The 23,772-nt window shown below is 44.3% G+C and overlaps 1 protein-coding gene across 5 annotated transcripts in view; it reads right to left on the bottom strand.

Moving 5' to 3' along the window:
- The window catches only part of CSNK1G3 (casein kinase 1 gamma 3), a 273,308-nt gene that overhangs the window by 187,908 nt on the left and 61,628 nt on the right, over positions 1–23,772 (bottom strand). For all 5 annotated transcript variants that reach the window (XM_082261673.1, XM_082261672.1, XM_082261674.1 and 2 more), the window contains exon 2: positions 4,836–5,252. In XM_082261673.1, coding sequence (XP_082117799.1) covers positions 4,836–5,010 — 175 coding nt within the window. In that variant the 5' untranslated portion in view covers positions 5,011–5,252. The remainder of the gene's footprint in view (positions 1–4,835; positions 5,253–23,772) is intronic.

Genomic DNA, 23,772 nt, shown 5'->3' with positions numbered 1-23,772 from the left:
CATACGGATAAGCCTCAGACATATCCCTTTATAGTGTGTACTTGTCTCAATCAGGAGCACTCCAGAGTGTAATTTCTGTCTGTTGCTTTGTTCTTTGGCTATCAGCATTAATCACGTGTGACGAGTTTTTCTGACATCAAGAGAAAAAAAAAAAAAAGTTATCCGAGGTAGTCCCAGCACAGCCTGTGATCAACAGCATCACCTAAGTTCCCGGTGTGCTGTGTGGAGGGGGGGGCGCCTCCATTCCCTCCAGTCAGCTCTCAGAGCTCTCGTTATGGAGCAACCCTCACTGAGCTCTGCAGTCATTTCATCTCCATGTCCCCTTTCTGATAGCTCAGACAAGCTGTATAAATTCTGGACTGTGAATTGATGTAGAGAAGAGAAGACTTTAGATAAACAGGTACAACTTACGTAACAATTTGTTTCAACTCTGAACCACCGGAGGCCAGTCACTTCACTTTGTATATTTAAGGGTTTACAAACCACCTTAAGTTCAGTGAGAAATCACTTGCCTGGTTACAGATAACAATGGGCCTCTGATGTGTAGTTCATAAAATCTATATACATAAATTTATTATATATATTTTTTTTTAACCCTAGCAAAACTGAATAAATTATATATGCACACATAGTATCTCTCAAAAAGTGAGTACACCCCTCGCATTTTGTAAATATTTTATTACATCTTTTCCTGTGACAACACTGAAGAAATGACACTTTGCTACAATGTAAAGTAGTGAGTGTACAGCTTGTATAAGTCCCGGTTCACACTAAGGCGACCTGGTCGCCTCACAGGTCGCCGTAGGTCGCCTGCCATAGGGAAGCTGCGGACCCGTTCTAATAGGAGCGACGCAAGTCGCTCCGACTTAGAAAAAGGGTCCGGAGCTTCTTTGGGGCGACCAGGAGGCGACCGCCATAGACTTCAATGTTATGAAGTCCGTGGCGGCCGCTGCGAGGTCGCGGCGCGCTGCTCGCACCGCGACCTCGGAGGTCGCGGCGTGCTGCTCGCACCGCGACCTCGGAGGTCGCGGTGCGAAGTAGCGTCGCTCGTATGTGAACGGGCACTAACAGTGCAAATTTGTTTTCCCCTCAAAATAACTCAACACACAGCCATTAATGTCTAAACTGCTGGCAACAAAAGTGAGTACACCCCTAAGTTAAAATGTCCAAATTGGGCCCAAAGTGTCAATATTTTGTGTGGCCACCATTATTTTCCAGCACTGCCTTAACCCTCTTGGGCATGGAGTTCACCAGAGCTTCACAGGTTGCCACTGGAGTTCTCTCCCGCTCCTCCATGACGACATTACGGAGCTGGAGGATGTTAGAGTATTTGTGCTCCTTCACCTTCAGTTTGAGAATGCCCCACAGATGCTCAATAGGGTTTAGGTCTGGAGACATGCTTGGCCAGTCCATCACCTTTACCCTCAGCTTCTTTAGCAAGGCAGTGGTCATCTTGGAGGTGTGTTTTGGGCCATTATGTTGGAATACTGCCCTGGAGCCCAGTCTCTGAAGAAAGGGGATCATGCTCTGCTTCAGTATGTCACAGTACATGTTGGCATTCATGGTGCCCTCAATGAACTGTAGCTCCACTGTGCCGGCAGCACTCATGCAGCCCCAGACCATGACACTCCCACCACCATGCTTGACTGTAGGCAAGACACACTTGTATTTGTACTCCTTACCTGGTTGCCGACAAACGCTTAACAACATCTGAACCAAATAAGTTAATCTTGGTCTCATCAGAACACAGGACATGGTTCCAGTAATCCAACTTGATGCTGACCCCCCATCCGTTAAACCTCTGCAGCAATGCTGGCAGCACTCATACGTTTATTTCCCAAAGACAACCATTAGATACGTCGCTGAACATGTGCACTCAACTCCTTTGGCAGACCATGGTGAGGCCTGTTCTGAGTGGAACCTGTCCTGTTAAACCACTGTATGTTCTTGGCCACCATGCTGCAGCTCAGTTTCAGGGTCTTGGTAATCTTCTTACAGCCTAGGCCATCCTTATGTAGAGCAACAATTTTTTTTTCAGATCCTCAGAGTTCTTTGCCATGAGTTGACATGTTGAACTTCCAGTGACCAGTATGAGCGAGAGCGATAACACCAAATTTAACACACCTGAGATCTTGTAACACTAACGAGTCACATGTCACCAGGGAGGGAAAATGGCTAATTAGGCCTAATTTGGACATTTTCAAGTAGGGGTGTACTCCCTTTTGTTGCCAGCAGTTTAGACATGAATGGCTGTGTTTTGAGTTATTTTGAGGGTACAGCAAATTTTCACTGATATACAAGCTGTACACTCACTATTTTACATTGTAGCAAAGTGTTATTTATTCAGTGTTGTCACATGAAATGATATAATAAAATATTTACAAAAAATGTGAGGGGTGTACTCACTTTTGTGAGATCATATATATATTTATATATACACACACACACACACACACACACACACACACACACACACACACACACAGAGAGAGATAAATACAGGTCCAGCTTGCACCAATGTAAGCATGCAAGGGCAATAACGGTCTAATCCATGTGAAAGCTAATATTCACAGTACTAGGCACATCTACAATGATCCCCACTAGCTTCCAGGTCCTGTGCTAAGCAGCTCCCCTGCTGCTTAGTAAACACAGGAGGTGGTTTGCTCTGAACAGGCTCTAGTCAAACACTTTACATTGCCTCAACGAGTGCAAAATAGTCTCGGATTGGATGAATGAGGAGATTGTTACATCATCACTCTTTACCTCGACCAATCAGAGAGCATTCTATCAGAAAGATAGAAAGTGTTCTCTAAATAATGGCTGTACCAAGCGACTGCCTGTGCTCACTAATAAGTGGGGCTGCTGCCTGGCAGGGACCCTGAAACTAATGGCGATCACGGTAGTAGCTGTGCCAATACAGTGATTTCCAGCTTCTAAGGGCATCCCACAGGTATGGCACATATATACACTGGACCACTAACTATGCAAAATTATCCATACCTAAACTTTTAGCAACTGTGTACTGCTGTTCATGGAACAGGTTGTTTTCTTCACTCCATATTGCTTGTTTGTGTCAGAGTGCTGTTCTCTTACAAAATTCAATGTTTATTCTGAATGTTTTTCTTCTTTTTCCAGTGAAAGAAGAAAACTCTCCCCTGCAACACATAGTTAGCATTAAAACTTCTAAGTTACAGGGGCTCCTCTTTGAAGAGATTGCCCTTCACTTCCTGTCCCATAGCCACAACAGGAAGCAAGAGGAAATCTCTCCAAAATGAAGAAATCCCTGGTTTTTGATAGTGTCCGCTCTTTCTCAGATAACACAAAAATTTGGGTTTTTTCTTTCACTTTTACTCCCAGCGAGAAGGGGAACTAGGACAAAGGGGGGGGGGGGGAACCTACTAAACGGGGGCACAGACAGCTAGAGAAAAAAAAAAAATGAATCTGACAGGTGTACAGATTCCTCTCTATTCTAACCAAAACAAAAAAAAGAAGGTTGCCTTAGCTATACTTTTACGTGCTTCTAAAGCCTCTGTGTTTACCTTAATACATCCCCTGCATTAAGGTAAAAAAAACACCCCAGTATTTCCCTCCCCCACTCTCTAAACACTTACCTGAGCCTGTCAGGGATCCAGCACTGTGCCCAGCTGCACTTTTCTCCCCCTCACTTCCTCTTCTCGCAAGAGACTCCTGCTGCTGTCAGTCAAAACCCACACTGTGTGTCTATAGATGGGAGCGAGCCCAGAGCCATCTTACCGAATAGGCACGCTGGGCAGTTGCCCGGGGGCCCCACCTGCCCAGCAACCAAGGCCCAGCCAGCCAAGCATTAGTCCTGATTCCCATGTGCATCCCGCCGCCAAACTTAGCAGGTGGCAAGTGCCTGTCGGCCCTGCCCTGCTGTCAGGCCACTTGGGCCGTGGAGAGGGAGCCCAAAACTGCAGAAATGCCTGTCCGCCTCTACGGGAACAGGCACACACAGGACAGTCGAGTCGGACTCCCGTCCTTGTGTGTTTTAACTGGACCCAGCTGCTGAACTTAGAAGCTGTCATTAGCCTGGCACTGCTGTACCAATAAATATTGCCTTATCGATAATTTGCATTTTTATTCTCGTGGGTGATTGTGTAGGCAGGGTCCCAGTGCACTGCATTGACCGGGGCCCTTTAATGCTCTTAAGATGGCACTGAGCAAGCCCGCAGGTGTGTCTCATAGCAAGCGGTTTTCTAAGAGAGTACACCAAGAAGACAAGGAGCGCCAGTCAGGGACCCCCAGAAGAGGAGGCTTGGGGCCACTCTCTGCAAAACCAATGCACAGAGCAGGTAAGGATGACTTGTTATTTCAAGAGGAAAAAAAAAGCATTTTAAAGTTCAGCTTTACAAAGCCATAAACATTTTTAAAGCTGTGTTGCAGAGCTGTGTATTTGAAAACTGGATGGACAGAAATACAAATCCTTTGGGTGACAAAATAGCATTAGCATATGTATTTTTATTTGTGTATATAGTTGTATGCTGCAGTTTAGCTTCAAAATCCAATTGGGTGGAAAAAAATAAAAAATTATTTCTATATATAATTTTTTTTTTTTTTTTATTATCGTTTTTTTTTTCCCTACTTATTTCACTCAACCATTGTATATTTTAAGTATTGTCTTATTATAATGCATCCAAGAAGTACTATATTTTGAGATAGAGATAGCTAGATATGCGCACATCAAACCCTGCTCCATGGGAGCTTACAATCTACAGCCAAATAGACATTAACAAAATGCTGTGTCCTGGATTAGGTCGCTATCCAGCTATAGTAACACACTTTGTTTTCCATGAAAAGACAGATACAGATCTTACCTAATCGCAGTTCTCCAAAATTGCCACAGCCAATTTTTTTCCCAACTCTAAAATTAGGCCCGACCATCAATACTCCAGAGTTCGAAGAGCCAGTACGTGTGTTGTGACCTGATCGGCCACTAGGTCGGGCCATTCTTTCATCAGGTTTGTCTTTGTCTTTCTTTTTGCCATCCATATCAAGTTTACGGTACTCCACTTTGAATTCTTTTTTAAAAACAAGCAAACTCAAATTGGGTGCTGTAAAAATGGAAACATAACTAGTGAAGTTCCCCTGATGGATGCTGTTATTCTCTTGTTCGATGGTGATGAGGACTCAGCAAAGGCGGGTTCATCCCATTCGCAAATTATTTCCACTGGGGACTTGGGTACAGTGAAATTTATCCTGTGGGGTAATTCCTCCTGGGTCCTGGGTCAAACCTAGAAGAAAAATCACAAAGAAAAACAAATTACAAAAAAATAATAAGTTAATATAAATCCTATAGGCATGAAGAAGTTATTAAAAATGCAAAATGAATTAAGTGTACAATTTGTTACTGGAATTGACACAAATAAATTGCTTAGAAGGAATGTTATGGCCCTGTTCATTTTTTGGTAAAGATATGGAGTTCAGGAGCTAATTAGGGCATGAAAACACCATTAGAAAATGAAACCTTTGAAGTTAGTGGAGTTAGGCCTTGTTTTCACAGGCAGCAATTTGAGAGAAAACCGATTGTGCAGAAATATATTTAGATAAAGACGACTTTGTTGTTTAGTTCCACAGAAACATGATGCATTTTAACGCCACAATCGGTCTTGTTCACAACATAAGACGGAGAAAGGAGGTAAAATAAGGTGAAGCTAGGCCTGGTTTTCCAAAGGTTAAAAGGCATAGTGAACCCATGTCTGCTTCAAACATTTTATAATGTGTAAAAGGGGAAGGGGGGTGGTATGTATATATATATATATATATATATATATTTTTTTTTTTTTTTTTTTTACTAAAATCATATAAAATTTTTGCCTTTTTCTACTTGAAGAGTAAATGCTTCATATTGTGCACACCACCTAGGGGTAACTCCAACTAAAACATTTTTTTTTAAGTGGGGAAAGGTCTGTCAGGTGTTTATTGCTATATCCAGCCTTCCTAGAAAGATTTCCCCTTACTTCCTTATCCATGTGACATGGTCACCCTGGGGGGGGGGGGGGTAGGGGGATAACCAATATGAACCTAGACAGCAATAAAAATCAGTGGGGGGTGCAGACCTTCAACAAAGATGTGTTTTTATTGACTAAGTCCTACTAGGAGATTTTCCATCATCTCCTGTCCAGATAAAATGTTGTCACTGACATTAGAAAATGGGAGTAATCAACCCAATACGGCAGCACAGAGCAAAAACAACTGAAAGAGGTTCTAACCCTTCCCCACTATTCTAAACAAAGTTTACCTTTACGGTAAATCTAAAAGGTGACCTTACACTTGACCCTCTCTCAACCCCCCCACCTCGTTGTATTGTAGTCCCGTGATCCTAACCCCGCTTCACTGGTCCAGGGACTTGAAATTCAGCAAAATGGCAGAGTCCAAGAACAAAACAGGAGCAATGCTGGAGGCAATTTACAGCACACACTTATTTTCTTAGCATAACTATTAATATGGAATGTATGTTCCTTTCTAAAGAACATTTTTTTAGCAAGTTGTCAGGAGTATCACTTTAATGATGTATGATGCAAACATACACATGAGATTTTACTGCAAATCTAGAAATGAATGGTTGGTAATTTAAAGTGTCTACAGGGAAACCACACAAATACCCATCTATCCCTGTATAATAATCACAGTGCATCACAACGCACTGGAATAAGTTACAGTTGCAACGCACGTGCGTTGGTTGTGGTGACGTAATTAAGAATAAAAAGCAATGCAGCAAGCCAACAGGAAAAACAGTTCTATTTAGGAGGTGGACTGAATGAAAATGTTGGTGTCGGAACCGAAAATGCAGGATGTACTTTGCCGAAATGGAGTTTAAAAGAAAAAAAAAAAAAGAAGAAGAAAAATGTGTATATATATATATATATATATATATATATATATATATATATATATATATATATATATATATATATATATATATATATATTTTTTTTTTCACTTTTTAATTAATGTCATAAATTAAAATGAATTTATTGTCGGACATTCCCTTCACACTCGTCGTTGCGCTTCCATTGTGGTGTTAAAAAATCTTGTTTGCTGCATTCTTTTTGTCCGTTAAAACAAAAAAAAAAAAACACACCTCCCTGTTGAAATGCCTTGAAAATGAAGAACACTGATCAATAAACACATCTGAGTTGCATTTTGATGCGATTTTTGAGTAACATGACCTATGAAAAACACACCATAGGCATAGGAAAATTGCAGCAAAATGACACATTTTCGGTGCCATTATCAGCACTTTATTCTTTAAAAACGGCAAAATGCCGAAAACACAATTTTCGGCTGATATGTTTCTGCTGCCAAAATTTCAGGGCATCTCTAATTATTATGTACAGTTACCACCAGAACACCCATCCCCTCTGAAAGGCTTACCATACCATTGTTCTGTTAATAGGCTTTAAAGCAGGGGTGCTCAACCTTTTGAAGAGCAAAGGCCACTTGAGATTTGGTAACCAGTCACAGGCCACAATGAACTATGGGATTTTACCACCACCCCCAAACTGCACACAACTGTACACAAGCCCTTACTGTCCTGAGCCCCCTTATAAGTCAGCTTCCACACTGATGTTCCATTTACTCAGGCTGCTAGAAAGGTCCCACACAAAGTGCACTTGGTATCACTGTACCTGGGACAGGAGCCGGAGCTACAGAGGAAGCTGCGGCTTCTGCAGCTCCTGCTCCCTCTCTTGCAGGCACCGGCTCCAGGAACTCTGATGCTCTGGAATGATGGGTCAGCAACCCATTGATTGCAATCTTTGCTTACCGACCCGCCATTCCAGATCATGAGGTCGTGGGCCACTTCAGAAGGCAATGGATTGAGCACTCCTGCTTTAAAGCCCAACTCCAGGTTGTAGTGAACTTTAAAAATAGTTTTTATCAAGCTGATCCAAGTGAGCCATTTCTTTCATCAAAACATGCGATTGTGTGTACTATATAAAAAGTGTATTTAGTATCAAGCTTGTGACATCATACACCGCCAGAGGAACCTATTCATGCAGAAAATAGAGCAGCGCTCAGCCCAACTCATTTTGTACCAGAAGCGGGACGGCCAAAACACAGCGCTGGAAATTATTATGTAGCTGCTGCAGATTATACAGCACACCAAACCATTGTCTCCTTGCAGTTCTATAGTTTCTAAGTCCCGCCATCTGTAAAATGCAGATAATGGAGATGGCTACAAAATAATGTGCGTGAGAAATAAAAAGTGATTTGTCACAGCTATCCAGCAATTAAATAATGTCAAATTCCTCAAGCTTCACCTCTGTATGCAAGACTGCCCTACCTAGATGATGCATTCAATTACCTAGAACCACATTACTTTCTATTAAAGCCCTCAAAACTCCTTGAACATATTCAACCACATAAGCCAAATACAAAACAAAAGTGTTGAAATGACACTGTCAGCACAAGTTGGAACGGCAGTGCCAAGACAGGACTACTTAAATCAACAGAGTCTCTGGGTTATTATTCATAGTCTGCTGCACACTACTCATTCCTTAGCAGATCTTAGCTGTCCTTTACACCACCAATACTCGTGTCAATCAAATACATTTTATATGCAAAAAGTAGAATGAATTACCATTTATACTCCTGTGTGCACACATCAGTATGTGGGACTGAATCATACTGTCATCAGTGCAGAATTGTTTAATTAATAGACCATTTTTTGGTGGTTTATTTGAAGGGTAAATGAGAACCTCCAACAGATCATGAATAATGGTTCTTTATTGCACATGTAAATCAGCAATAAGTAGATAACTGAAAAATTCTGGGCCATGTCTGCCCTGCTCCAATATGGCCACAAAGCACAGGAAAACCCAGTGATGGGAGGGATGATGCCAAAAAAGATTTTCTATGAAAGCATTGCGAGAAATAAACTGTAGCACATAAGAACTGAAGCAGCTATCCTTGATAACCAATCTGCTCCTAGCTTCTGTTTGCTCAGGTGAGCTTTGAAAATTAAAGCTAGAAACAGATTGGTTACTATGCATAGCTGCTTGAGATTCTGTCCGCTCAGGTCTTTAAAAATTCTACCCCTTCTTACAAGACACTGCAGTACAGACACCCTCCAGGATGCAACTCCAATTGCACCAATTTTAAAAGGTGCCGAGGGGATTTCGTAATTGAGAGTTTTACAACTGCACCTGGAAGGTAATGGGTTAAATCCAAAAACTCCAAACAATAAAAGAATGGTTTATCTGGTGCAGCCAAACTTTATTATTTAGTTCTAGAAAGATTTGGGCATGGTTCTCCCGCTGGGGAGATATTTCAGGACTGAATGTAAGGGTACTTCTCCCCTAAGAGTTGTCACCTGAACACGGGTGGCAATCATGAAATTAATACCCATTGTGCATTCTCTGGGCTGTCATCCTAAAGCATTCCAATGATCTACATTTTTGGGAAGAGTAAACAACTAAAAAAAGTACTGTATTTATTGCGGTCCTAAATCCCATTGGGGAAATTTTAACTAACTACCTGTCTTTGTGACAGCAGACCAAATAAAATTCAGTATGCTACAGGAACACGACGATAAAGACACACGGGTGGACAAAAAAAAAAAAAAGTTGATGCACTCCGTGTACCCATTCTAGAAATGTCCCATCACTTCCTGTCCCAAAAGAAAGTGACAGGGGAATTCTTTAAATGAGGACACAGATCGCAAATAACCTGGGGCTGTAACCCATCCACACCTAATATCTGCCCAAGTCCCTGATCTGAACTAAGCATGTACATATCAGGAGTCAAGACACTAAGTATGAACATACTTGGTATAACACACACACAGGATGAAGGACCGCACTCCGACTTGACAGAATAAATTAATATTCATATCTGGTGGTTCAATTAGAAAGACATGACATCCAGGACACAGATCAAAATAGGTTGACGCTTTTCACAAAATTATATTCGCTTAACCAATGGTTATGATTGAGAGAATATTTCGTGAAACGCGTCAACCCATTTTGATCTGTGTCGTGGATGTCATGTGTCTGTGTTACGGAACAACCAGATATGAATAAATATTAATTTATTCTTTCAAGTCAGAGTGCGGTCCTTCGTCCTGTGTGTTTATTATACTAAGATTGCGGATCTGACACACACCCGACCTCTGTTAGAGCACCTTTACCTGAGCGGCTAGTCCTGTGTTTTTCAATGAACATACTTGGTTGTGATGCTTACTTAAATTGCCTGGTGAACCACCAGGTAAAGGGTGAACGACAGCGCCACCAGCTCCAACACCCTGTGCGCAGAAGTAACCACCAAAAAGGCCACCTTCTGGAACAATTTAAGCAGGGGAACCTCCCGAAGACTCTCAAAAGGAGACTTCTGAATAACAGAAGACACCAAATTGAGGTCCCACGGCAGAAATAGCGATCGCACTGGAGCACCCTGCATAAAAGTGTGCCACAGGGAATGTGTGGCCAATGGACATTGAATGAAAACAGCTATGGCTGAAGCCTGGCCCTTGATGGTACTCAAAGCCAAGCACAGCTCAACCCCCGTAGGAGCAAGGATGAACCCCAAAAGACTCATCCCACGCAATGTAAGTCTTCCAAGTACGATGGTAGATCTTCCTAGAGGCAGATTTTCTAGCCTTTAGCAGTGTAGGAATCACTGATTCAGAAAAACCTGTATCCTTCAGCACCTGGCTTTCAACAGCTAAGCCATCAAAGCCAGTGACTGTAAAGCAGAATGCAAGATTGGCCCTTTGGACTGCAGATCTTCCCTGAGGGGAAGTCTCCATGGAGCATCAGCGACCAGCCATACCAGATTAGCGTACCAAGAACAGCGAGGCGGTCTGGAGCCACTAGAATGACCTTGATCCTGCGCAGGAGTCCTGGCAGAAGTTTAAAGGGGGGGGGGGGAGGCGTAAATCAGACGATACTGGCGTCTGTGGCGTCAGCTAGAGGATCTTGAGTCAGTGCCACAAACCTCTGTACCTTCCTGTTGAGGCGAGAGGCCAAAGGCCAACAGGTCAACCTCGGGAATACCCCACAGGAGACACAGCTGATGAAACACCTCCGGATAAAGCGACCATTCCCCCTGGTCCAACGCCTGTCAACTGAGATAATCCACTTGCCAATTTTCCTCCCCTGGAAGGTGTACAATAGAGAAAATTGGAACAAACCGTTCTGCCCTCCTTGGAATACCGGCTACCTCCGGAGCCGCCAGGGAACTTCCTGTGCCCCGTTGGTAATTCACATAGGCCACAGCCATGACATAGTCCAATTGAATGCGTACCGAACTGTCCAGTGATCCACAGTTCCAGTACATTGACCGGCCGTCTTGACTCCAGACCCCCTGAGAAATCTGTGCCGAGGACACCTCCGCACCCGGACAAGCTGGCATCCGTGGTGACAAGGGTCCAGTACAAGGGGAGAAGGATTTTCCCTGTCGAAGTGCCTAAAACAAAGCCACCAGATCAGAGACCCTCTCATACCCTGGCTCAACAGGATCGGATGGTCGAGACACAGAGGATTCTTGTCCCATTTCACCAGGATCTCTTTGCAGAGATCGCATGTGGACTTGTGCAAACAGAACCACCCCGATGGTAGACACCATCAGGCCCAGGACCCGCATGCAAGCCCAGGTGGGATGACCATCTTCTGGACAAGAGAAGCTTGATTGCCTCCTGCAATTTCTGTAGTTTTTCCCAGAGGAAGAAACACTCTGGCTGAGGCAGAGTCCAGAGTCAGACCCAGATAGTCCAGTTTTCTGGACGGAACCAGAGCAGACTTCTGAAGCTTCAGAATCCAACCGAACTCTCTCAGAGTTCACAGAGTAATCTCCAAGTTGTCCATTAGAGCGGTCGGAGACTGCGGTCGCAGAAGATCGTCCAAGTACCCCAGAATCGGGATCACTCGCTGATGCAACAATGCTAGTACCGGAGCCACTTTTGTGAAGACCCGAGGAGTGGAGGCGAGACCAAAGGTTAACGCCACAAACTGATAATGCTGCTTCGCCCACAGCAAAGCCGACGAAGCGCTGGTGACCATTGGAATGCAAAGGTAGGCACCCTTGATGTCGATAGAAGCGAGAAAATCCCCCTGATGTAGGGACGTTACTACCATGCAAATGGACTCCATTCAGAACTTCTAAATCCCCACAAAGCAGTTTAGCGCCTTGAGATCCAGTATTGGACGTACCTTGCCTTCCTTCCTGGGAACTGAAGAGGGTTGACTAAAACCCCTGAGAATGCTCTGAAGTTGGAACCAAGACAATCATCCCTTGAAGTAACAAGTCTAGAACCACCCCAAAGAGAATCCATAAGCGATCTGGGGACAAGCACAGGTTGGAAGGGGAAACTTTCCGGATAAGACCAAAACTCGATCATGTAGCCATACCGAATGACTTCGTAGACCCACTTGTCTTTTACCAGAGAGGTCCAAAGATCCGGAAACGAGTGAAGACGCCCCCCCCCCCGCCCCAAATACAGGTGAGGGGGCCCCTTCATGCAGAGGAGGCCTTGTCCGCATGTCTGGAAGAGTGCACTCGTGATTTGTCAGACCAAGTCCTCCTGGAACCTCCAGTGGAGGCTCTGAAGGGCTTAGATCCCTTGTCTTGAGACCCTGAGGGACAAAAAGGCCTCTTATGAGCAAAGGAGAAAGGTGCCACCTACAACAGGGCTTCTTGCCCTTGGAAGGCTGCGTAAGAAGAGTACTCCCCCCCCCCCCCCCCGTGAAGTCCTTAATGTCATCCATGGAAGCTCCAAACCCACGGTCCCCCACAGACTGGAGATCAGCTAAGGCCTTCTTAGAAGTCTGATACGCAGACCATCATTTCAGCCAGATAATACGCCTAAGGACCACTGCTGATAAAGGCAGTCTAAAAATCAAGGGAACCGCATCTAAAAGAGGCATATCACACACAAAACTGTAGGCCCTGGACCAATTGATGCCCCAGGTCAGTAAAGGCAGGGGGAAGCTTTTCCCCCTACAGGTCCCGGCATAAAAGTTTAGCCCACTTGATCAGAGTTTGTGACACCAGGGCAATAGTAAATACCAGCCTAAATGCTGAACCAGCCACAGTGAACATATGGCAGGTCAGAGCCTCCGACGACCTTCCAGCCAGATCTTTAAAAGCCGGGGACTCCTCAACTGGATTGAAGGTGGCTTTATTTCACCTGGAAACCAGCAAGTCCACTACAGGTGGGACTGTCCACTTTTTTAAGCAAAGAATCCTCATAAGGATACCGCATCACAAAAACGCAAAAAAGTGCAATTTGGACAACCACACTGTTTAGTGACAATATTATCAAAGTAAGCGGGAAAAGATAACACCTTCGCTGCCTGGAGGGCCGGTGGGTACCAAAAGGGACCGGCGCCTCTGACGCAGCATCAGCCGCATCCTCCATCTTTAAAGTTTCACGCACTGACACAATCAGCGCATCCACCAGCGCCTTTTCAGGCGTGGCTAAAGGGTCAGAGAAATCATCCTGAGCATGCAGCTCCAGGATCTGATGAGGCCGATGAAGGTGAAGGCAGGGGAAGCTTTTTGCTAGCCCGTTTTCCCAGGATCAAATCCACTTTGGACACTAAGGACCGGTCAGTTCAGTCAGGAATTGATAGGACCCGGAGGCCCCCGGCAGCCTCAGAGGGGGATCCATTGGGGAAATGTGCTCTAGGGAATCCATTAGTGAAGAGAGGGACCTACACAAAAAAAAAAATGTAACACTGCTAGGGACACCACCCCCCCCACCGCACGGCGGTACCACAGGGCCCAGCACAGAGCATTACCACTGCTATAGCAGGAGGGAAAATCCTGCAAAGACTCACCACCACTGACTAGGCGCTTAAATCACCAGACTATCTACACACCATGCGTTGATCAGTAATGGGGGATGAGAAGGGGCTCCCACCGCCGACTCACCACCCATATAGCTTCAAAAACATGGCCCATTTCAATGAGAAACCCCCATTAAAATGGCCCCTGACTCTAAACAAACATGGCCGCCGATCACAGCACAAAAAGGCCCCAAGAAAATGGCGTGGCTCCCAGGGGCCCAGTGGGGACCCCAAGAGCAGCAAACCTGATCCCAGCAGATTGAGGGGCCTTACGTCCACCCCAAAAACCTCCAAGGTTAGGATCGGTGGGACAGCTAATTCCCATACCAGGAACAGGGCGGGCACCGCTTCTGACAGACCACTATTCCATCGGAATAGGGGTGACTGTAGACAAGGAGAAACGAGACTCAGGCCAAGGCCAGGTCGTATGCGTCCGAGAGGCGTTTAACTCACAGGTCAGCCCCCGTCCAGTGGGGCTATGCCACGGCTGACCCAGCGCAGAGTGGAGGCCTGCACACGCTCGCTGGCCAGACTGTAGGGACCCCCTGGATCTAGATTATCCAGTCAGTCACCCAGTCCGGCAGTTGACAGTAGAGATTCTCACAGGAACAAAAAGAATTCCATTTAAAAAAAGGAAAAAATTGCCAGGACCAGAGATCCCAGCAAGGAACTAGGTCCTTACTCCCGACTAGGCAGAAAAAAAAAAAATGGATTCCTATAGCGGAGTGGGAGTATACCCCCTGGGACTGTCCCATAGGCATACTCAAGCTTTTTCCTGCCTAGTGTCCTACTTCTGTAGGGGGCAGCATAACCCAACTGTCAAGATAAGGAGCTGTGTCCGCCAATGAACGAAAGAGAAATCTGACAGGCATACCCAATCTGTCCACTGGTGTGAAAGAGGCCAAACAGCCCTATGCAAGGCACCTTGTACAACAAGTCATCAATAGCAGCACCCACATATCAAGTTGCTCGTGTAAACACATGAAAAAAAATGTATACATTTTTAATAAAAAAAAAAAAAAAAAAAAATACAAAAAATGTATTCACAGAACACAAAATATTAATACACTTGTTCTGATGTAGTACAAAGTTTAGTAAAGGTAGCACAAATCGTTATTACATAGTGCTAAGAGGGGTCGGATGAGCAAAATTTGCATATTAACTGTAGAAAGAAAACATACATAACAGAAGCTAGCTGTGTCACGTACAAGAAAGTTATTGTTGAAGGAAAGTTGATTGAGCACATAAAAGAAGTACTGAGGCCGGTGAATATAAAAAGAAATGTGATCACAGTCACGCTGTAAATGTACTAATGCTGCTTGAAACCTAACCTGAACCTGCATTGTTTCACCTTTCCAAGAACCCATGAAAGCCACACACAGCATCGCAGCCTAATTCAGACATCATCATGGAGAGAGCACACAGGTCAGCATTCCTGGCAGCTGGCTGTATCTTCAGACTTCAAACCACAGTACAGATAGGCCTCATCCGATTTGGCTCAAAGTTCCTACTCCAGCTAACAAGCCTGAAATCAAACAACTTCATAGACAGTTAGGCTGCCCATACATTATACCATTGTCTTGTACAGTTTCCTTTAGATTTTCCTTCAATTATATAGTGCAAAAAATAAAAAATAAATTAAAATATTATGATCCCCAAACTATGTGGAATGTGTTTACAAGACTGCTGCTGGGATGTAAGGTGCATATTTCTCTCAGGTCATTTCCATGCCCATTTATGCACTGATAATACTTTTTGAATAAAAGTGCTATGTACTGCGATTTAAACATAGTTTCTGCACAAAGGATGAATAGAGATGCATATTAAAGTAGAGTTCCACCCATTTATAACTTGGATTACATAGATGTATGTAATCCCCTTTAAAACTACTTTTACCAATGGAAACTTTTTTTTTTTTTTTGGCTAGGAAATACCTTATTTTCTTCTTTATTCATCCTCTCCTCACTTCCGGGTCCGGCCGCCGATCAGCGATTACGTCATTCGGCGATTGGCAGGGGGTGCTGGGATGTATCTCATGGCATGAAATCTCGCATTATTACACAGGTGTCCTGAGCTGTACTTTATGTATTGTATTGAGGCCGTGCCCTGCCCCACCTCCGCCCCGCCTCCTCTCAGTGAGCTCACTGAGGATGTAATGTTTTCAGTCCTCGCTCACTGAGAGGAGGCGGGGCAGGGCACGGCCTCAATCCAATACATACAGTACAGCTCAGGACACCTGTGTAATAATGCAAGATATCATCCCATGAGATACATCCCAGCACCCCCTGCCAATCGCCGAATGACGTAATCGCCGATCAGAGGCCGGACCCGGAAGTGAGGAGAGGATGAATAAAGAAGAAAATAAGGTATTTCCTAGCAAAAAAAAAAGTTTCCATTGGTAAAAGTAGTTTTAAAGGGAATTCCATACATCTAAAGTTACTAAAATGGGTGGAACTCCACTTTAAGCACTTTATGGTTAGACAGCGCTGGGTACACACATAAAAATATGTAGCGCAAGAGCGTGTGATTGCATAAAAGCTAAAAATGTTGTTTAGGTTTGACCTCATATTATATGGATTTTGGTAAATCTAAAGAAAAATTGCACAAGACGATTGAATAACGTATGTATGGTCAGCCTAAAGGCTGGCTCAACATTTGCCTTAACTTATCATCCGCAGGTAAATGCTGCATGAGTGATTGGAACAGATGCAAATAGCAGCAGGCGTTGTCACACTCCCATTGCTTTCAAATGGGGCTTCCTGTCAGCACCTTTTCACATGGATCCCCGCTGCGCCTCCCACGGATAAATCACAAACTTCCCCATTCGCAAGTTTAAAACCAACGGTATCAGAATGTTAACATGACTAATGTACAACAGCCATGTTAACACATTTTAGGTACAGACAAATTAGGAAGATTTGGCTCCCGTTCAAACCAATGCAACAGGTCATGTAAATTTAAACTGTCAAACCACAAGTCGCACCCTATTTGTGCCTATTAAACTGTTCGAAGCAAGGCGACCAACCTGCACTGATTTGAAAAAGGTTCCTGCACTATTTTGGCAATTTCATGTGCGACTTGCATAGACCTCTGTGTGAAGTCGCACAGATGTCAGCAACCAGCACATGAAATTGCACTGACAGAAGGCTTTGAAATCACGCTGAACTAGCGTCATTTCAAAGCCACATTCAATGTGAACGGGGTGTGAGAGATTCATAGTAAATCAGATCTAACCAGCTGCACTGGCCCCATTTAATTTCAAGAACATATACTGTACATTTAGTGCCGGTTCACACTAATAAGACTTGTCAGGCGACTTGGTCAACCTGGCAAGTCGTGCACCATCGCGGTCATTGAGTAGTACAGGACCGGTTCTAATAGGAGCGACACAAGTCGCTCCGACTTAGAAAAAGGGTCCTGTACTACTTCGGGGTGACCTGGAGGCAACTTGCACTGACATTCATTTTATGAAGTCCGTGCAAGTAGTGCCGAAGTCGCGCTGCACGCGACTTCACAGGTCGCCTCCTAAGTCGGAGCGACCTAGTATGAACCGGCACTTTATATTTACACACAAATTTACTAAACAGAGGTGGGGAAAAAAAAAACACTACAAAAATTATTTTCCTATAAACCCTACTCTAAATTTGAGGCTCTAAGCAGATTCCTTCCATTCATAGGAAAACCATAAAAATCTTTCAGAATGCCATTTTAAGCAGAGAAGATAATGACAGTGGTAAGATGAAAATGTATGTCTTAACCATCTTTTTTGACAGACTGCCACATATACAGTATCTCACAAAAGTGAGTACACCCCTCACATTTTTGTAAATATTTTACTATATCTTTTCATGTGACAACACTGAAGAAATGACACTTTGCTACAATGTAAAGTAATGAGTGTACAGCTTGTATAACAGTGTATAGATTGTAAGCTCTAATGAGCAGGGCCCACTGATTCCTACTGTTTTAAAGTGTATTGTATTTGTACTGTCTACCCTCAAGTTGTAAAGCGCGGCGTAAACTGTCGGCGCTATATAAATCCTATATAATAAAATATTTGCTGTCCCCTCAATAACTCAACACAGCCATTAATGTCTAAACCGCTGGCAACAAAAGCGAGTACACCCCTAAGGCCCCTTTCGCACAGGGAGTCCATCAGACGGAGTCCGTTTTTATCAGCGGGGGATCGATCTGCCGATCCCCAGCTGAGCAGGCAGACGGCAGCTGTGTCTCCGCGCTGTGTGCGGAGACACAGCTGTCAGGTCCCCGCTGTTCTCAATGGGGGAATCGTATGGGAACAGACCGTCTGTCCGTTCTCATCTGATCCCATCTGTCCAGATTTGACAGATCGAATGTCAGCGGACATGTCTCCGCTGACATCCGATGCCCCATAGAGATGCATGGGGTGTCCGTTCAGATCCGCCAAAAAAACTGACAGGCAGATCTGAACGGTCTGCCTGTGTGAAAGGTGCCTCAGTGAAAATGTCCAAATTGGGCCCAAGGTGTCAAGATCTTGTGTGGCCACCATAATCTTCCAGCACTGCCTTAACCCTCTTAGACATGGAATTTACCAGAGCTTCACAGGTTGCCACTACAGTCTTCTTCCACTCCTCCATGACGACATCACGGAGCTGGTGATGTTCGAGAATCTGCGCTCCTCTGCCTTCTGTGTGAGGATGCCCCACAGACGCTCAATAGGGTTTAGGTCTGGAGACCTGCTTGGCCAGTCCATCACCTTTACCCTCAGCTTCTTTAGCAAGGCAGTGGTCATCATGTTGGAATCCTGCCCTGCAGCCCAGGGAGGGGATCATGCTCTGCTTCAGTATGTCACAGTACACATTGTCATTCATGGTTTCCTCAATGAACTGTAGCTCCCCAGTGCCGGCAGCACTCATGCAGCCCCAGACCATGACACTCCAACGATCATGCTTGACTGTAGGCAAGACACACTTATCTTTGTACTCCTCACCTGGTTATCACCACACACTCTTGACACCGTCTGAAATAAATAAGTTTATCTTGGCCTCATCAGAACACAGGACATTGCTCCAGTAATCCATATCCTTAGTCTGCTTGTCTTCAGAAAACTGTTTGCAGGCTTTCTTGTGCATCATCTTTAGAAGAAGCTTTCTTTTGGGACGACAGCCATGCAGACCAATTTGATGCAACGTGCAATGTATGGTCTGAGCACTGACAGGCTGATCCCCCCCACTGCTTCAACCTCTGCAGCAATGCTGGCAGAACTCAAACATCTATTTCCCAAAGACCACCTCTGGATATAAGGCTGAGCACATGCACTCAACTCCTTTGGTCGACCATGGCGAGGCCTGTTCTGAGTGGAACCTGTCCTGTTAAACTGCTGTATGGTCTTGGCCACCGTGCTGCAGCTCAGTGTCTTGGCAATCTCCTTATAGCCTAGACCATCTTTATGTAGGGCAACAATTTTTTTCAGATCCTGAGAGAGTTCTTTGCCATGAGGTGCCATGTTGAACTTCCAGTGACCAGTATGAGAGAGTGAGAGCGATAACACAAAATTTAACACACCTGCTCCCCATTCAAACCTGAGACCTTGTAACACTAACGAGTCACGACATCCACCAGGGAGGGAAAATGGCTAATTGGGCCCAATTTGGACATTTTGACTTAGGGGTGTAGTAACTTTTGTTGCCAGCGGTTTAGACATGAATGGCTATGTGTTGAGTTATTCTGAGGGGACAGCAAATTTACTGTTATACAAACTGTACCACTCACTACTTTACATTGTAGCAAAATGTAATTTTAGTGTGGTCACATAAAAATATATAAATAAAATATTTACAAAAATGTGAGGGGTTTACTCACTTTTGTGAGATACTGTACATACACGCTAGATATACTGGATATATTAAAGAGACCATGTCACCATAAGGACACTTAAAGTGGACCTTCATCCTCTTTAACCTCTCTCAGCATAACCAGGTATGTGTAAATTTCAGTTCCACCCACCGTATGCAGTAGTTACAACCCAGGGGGAGCATGTCCTTAAGTGATAGAAAGTAGGTGCTAATGGAAGGAACCCTGCATGTGGCAGGAGTAGCAGGTATTTGCACCAGGAAGTGTGGAATACCTGTAGTGGCCAGGGAGCAATAAAGCAGCAGAGTTTTAAGCCATGGACAGTCACGAAGTATAGATGGGCTTCTTTACAGGACCAGCATTATTTTACCACTTGGAGACCAACAACGTAAAACCCCCTTCCTGTCCAGGCCTTTGAATTTTAAGTCATTTTTTGTAGAGACAGATTAAACTTTCTTTTGGTGGCATTTTAAGGCTAGGTTCACCTTTTGGAACATATTCCAGCTCCAGCCACCAGTTCCCGATACCCCCTCAGTGTGACAGCAGGCTGAGGGATCTTCTCCCCATACTGTCTGTCAAAATTCAAAAACAGCACGGCTGTTTGAGATTGCACCCACATGGCCACATTAGTCATTTACAGTTTCCGAATAATGAACTATAACTACTGTCAGCATCGCAACCAAAGGCTTGTAGTTCTGAATGAACTGTGAGGGTGCTGAGGAGCGCTCTCGTAATTGATTCACAAGTCCTGCAGCTTTTGAAAGACAGCCTATATGGGAGGTATAGGCAGAAAGCTGCAAGGCTCGTCTGAATAAGCCTGACCATTGCAGCCCTGATGCACTGGTCATGGGTGTAAATGCTAGGCTCCTGCAGAAAAAAAATTATATATGCACATTTTTCCTGGACTAAAAATATATTCAGGCAAAAATGCATCATACTACAATTCTTTCGCTTTTTTTTGTTTTTGTAACCAAGCTTACATCCCGCTACTCCTCATGAGTACTGAGATACCAAGTGTGAGACTTTCAGTTCAAACTGATTATCATCTACTGGACACTGTATCTTGAGTATAATTATAATCAACCCATCTTATCAAAAACAGTGTCCTGTAAAATCCGCTTCTGTACGAGTCACAGCATCATCTGTAGCAGTCCCTGTACCCATCAGCCATGGCAAGTGTAGCCTAATGGTACGTGGCTACTCCCAGGAAATAAATGTTCAATGACAAGGAAGTATTGGAGGCTTAACAAAGGGTGAACAAAAGTTCCTGGGGTTCCAGAAGTGCAGTTGTCTGCAGGGGGTGCAGAGACAGGTGTCTCAAAGGAACTTATTTGGTGGGACATGCAGATGGGTCAGTTCAAATGGCAAGCAGAGACATGGATAGAAGACAGGCAAAGGATTGGGTCCAGGCAGCAACATGGTCAATAAACAGGACAGGGTCAGTAGAAGGGGGGAGGCAGAATCAACTCTGCACTGGCGTGGCCATGATCAGGAACATTTGCTGTCAGCCTTGGCTCTGGTTATTGCCAGGGCAATAACTGCACAGCATGAAGCCGATATCCTACAGAATGACCTGGACAAAATAACGGAGTGGGCAACGACATGGCAAATGAGGTTTAATGTGGAGAAGTGTAAGGTTTTGCACTTGGGGACTAAAAACATAAAAGCACAATACACTTTAGGGGGGGAACCCTTGGGGGAATCAAAAATGGACAAGGATCTGGGAGTCTTGGTTGATGATAGATTAGGCAACAGCATGCAATGTCAAGCGGCAGCTGCCAAAGCCAGCAGAATATTAGCATGCATAAAGAAAGGGATGTATTCCAGAGATAAGACTATAATCCTTCCACTTTATAAAACTCTGGTCCGACCGCATCTGGAGTATTCTGTCCAGTTCTGGTTGCCAGTCCTCAGGAGGGATGTGTTGGAACTGGAGAGAGTACAGAGAAGGGCAACTAAACTAATTAGGGGATTGGAGGACCTTAATTATGAAGAGCGGCTGCAATCGCTTGATTTATTCTCCCTGGAGAAGAGACGCCTGAGGGGGGACACGATAGCAATTTATAAATTTCTCAATGGGGATCCCAGCTTAGAAAAAAAGCTGTTCATTCGAAGGGATTGAATGAGGACTCGAGGGCATACAATGCGATTAGAGGAGAGGCGTTTTAACCTCAGGCAACGAGGGGGGTTCTTTACTGTTAGGGCTACAAGATTGTGGAATTCTCTACCACAAGAGGTGGTTTCTGCGGGAAGTATGGTGGCTTAACTATGGTGACACTATACTGAGGTGACTGATCAGGAACACTATTGATGGCATACACTGGTCCGGAGGTGGCAGCGATTAGGAACACTGATGCTGCACTAGTGTGGCAGTGATCAGGGGACACTGTCTGCACTGGTATGGTCAAAGAAAGAACAAAAAAAACAAAAAAAAAAGTCAAAATAAGCAATTTCCATCCAAACCCAAACTGTATCAGAAATGAGTGCAATGAGTGTATCAGAAATCTCTACAGACTGCACTAAACAATAGAACTAGGTTTCAGTCTAAATATGTACATCCCACACATATTTCCGCTTGTGCTGAACACCAATTCAATGGAGTAACTTATTTCCAGTGCTCCCATCAACCACTTGATCATTTTATTGAACAGTGCACAGTATCACTTAGCAGGAGGTCAAACAAAAGAAAAAAAAAAAAAAAAAAAAAAAAAAAGTGTCCTGCTGCAAATGCTTAGGAATGTAAAAACATGTGGCACACCCTAATATCAGCAATACGAGAGTGACAAATTTTACCCTGCCAAGCAGGAAGCACAGATGTGTTTCAGGGACAGACAGCTTGCTTGCTCATTATGGCAGAAACCTACAATAAAGCGGTAATACACGGTACATGAAAAATCCAAAACTGTGCATTCACAGATGTAAATGATTAACATGAATGACATCAGCAAAGCTATTAAAATATCTAGCTAAAACATTCACAGTAATGCTCAAAAAGAGTACCTGTGCCACTGAGGAGGACCTAGACCAGCCTCTTCCAACCAGAGTTACTCCAGAAGTTTCTGGGGAGTTCCTTGAGTCAAGAAATTTGCCTCCTGAGCAGGTAACTGCTAACCATCCAAAGGCATGATTTCCACTGGCTGCCAATTGAAAGGGGTCCTTGTCCTACTGACCAGCAATGTAACAGGGCCACACCAGACAACAATATTTTTATTCTATTTTCGTACACAGCAGCTAGGAGGTGCCAAGTCAACCAAATAGGCAACATCCCTTCGGCTTGGTTCACACTATGAATTACATAGGAACGTGCAGCATGTTCCTGTTAGATTAACATGTGATTGAAGCCCATTTTGGGCACAGAGATATTTGATAAGACAATGTAAAGCCTCGTACACGCGCAGCGATTGTTGGCCGTGAATTTTTGGCCAACGTCCGATCGGGCCGATTGTCGGCTTGTTAGTATGATGATTCCGACAACCGACTGCGACTTTTCGGGCCGAACAAAATCTGGTGTGCATGCTATAAAATTTTTGTTGGCCGTCACCAGAACGGCCGATTGTTCTTCAGTCAGTACAGATTTCGGCAGACAAAAATGTGATGAGCAAGACTGGGCATGCTCAGAGAAGAAAAAACACACGGAAAGTAAACCAGCGCATGACATCACTTCTGAAGTTGGTTGTTGTTGGCTGACAAAATTTGTGTGCAGTCTAGAGCACATTTCAACCAACAAACACTGGACAAAAGACGGCCGATCGGTCGGCCAACAATCATTGCGTGTGTACGAGGCTTAAACCTTTCTGCCTGCACATTGGGTTTTTCACCCCCATAAGATGTACACGGATCACGTAGCTTCATTGTGTCATTTGTTACTATATGCACAGCCTATAGTAATTCCTCACATTACTATGTCAGCAGTTTTAATGAAGCATGCAGAATGCCACTGCTCAGGTTAATTCATACCCTTTGAATGGAATGCAAAACCTGAAAAACTTCCTAGTAAACTACAAATCCCACACTCCCTGGGTCACTCATTCTAAAGCTTAGTACACACTATTTGATTTTCAGAGTTAGATAGATTTGGGTAAGAATGTGGCACAGAGCAGGTTTAGCGTTTGTTAGGTTTTGCCTGGACTGC

This window comes from Pelophylax lessonae, assembly GCF_965119305.1.
Source record: "Pelophylax lessonae genome assembly, chromosome: 1".
NCBI classification, from domain to species: domain Eukaryota; kingdom Metazoa; phylum Chordata; class Amphibia; order Anura; family Ranidae; genus Pelophylax; species Pelophylax lessonae.
Note: the sequence above shows the minus strand (reverse complement) of the source record. Positions and strands in the feature narration are given on the sequence as shown.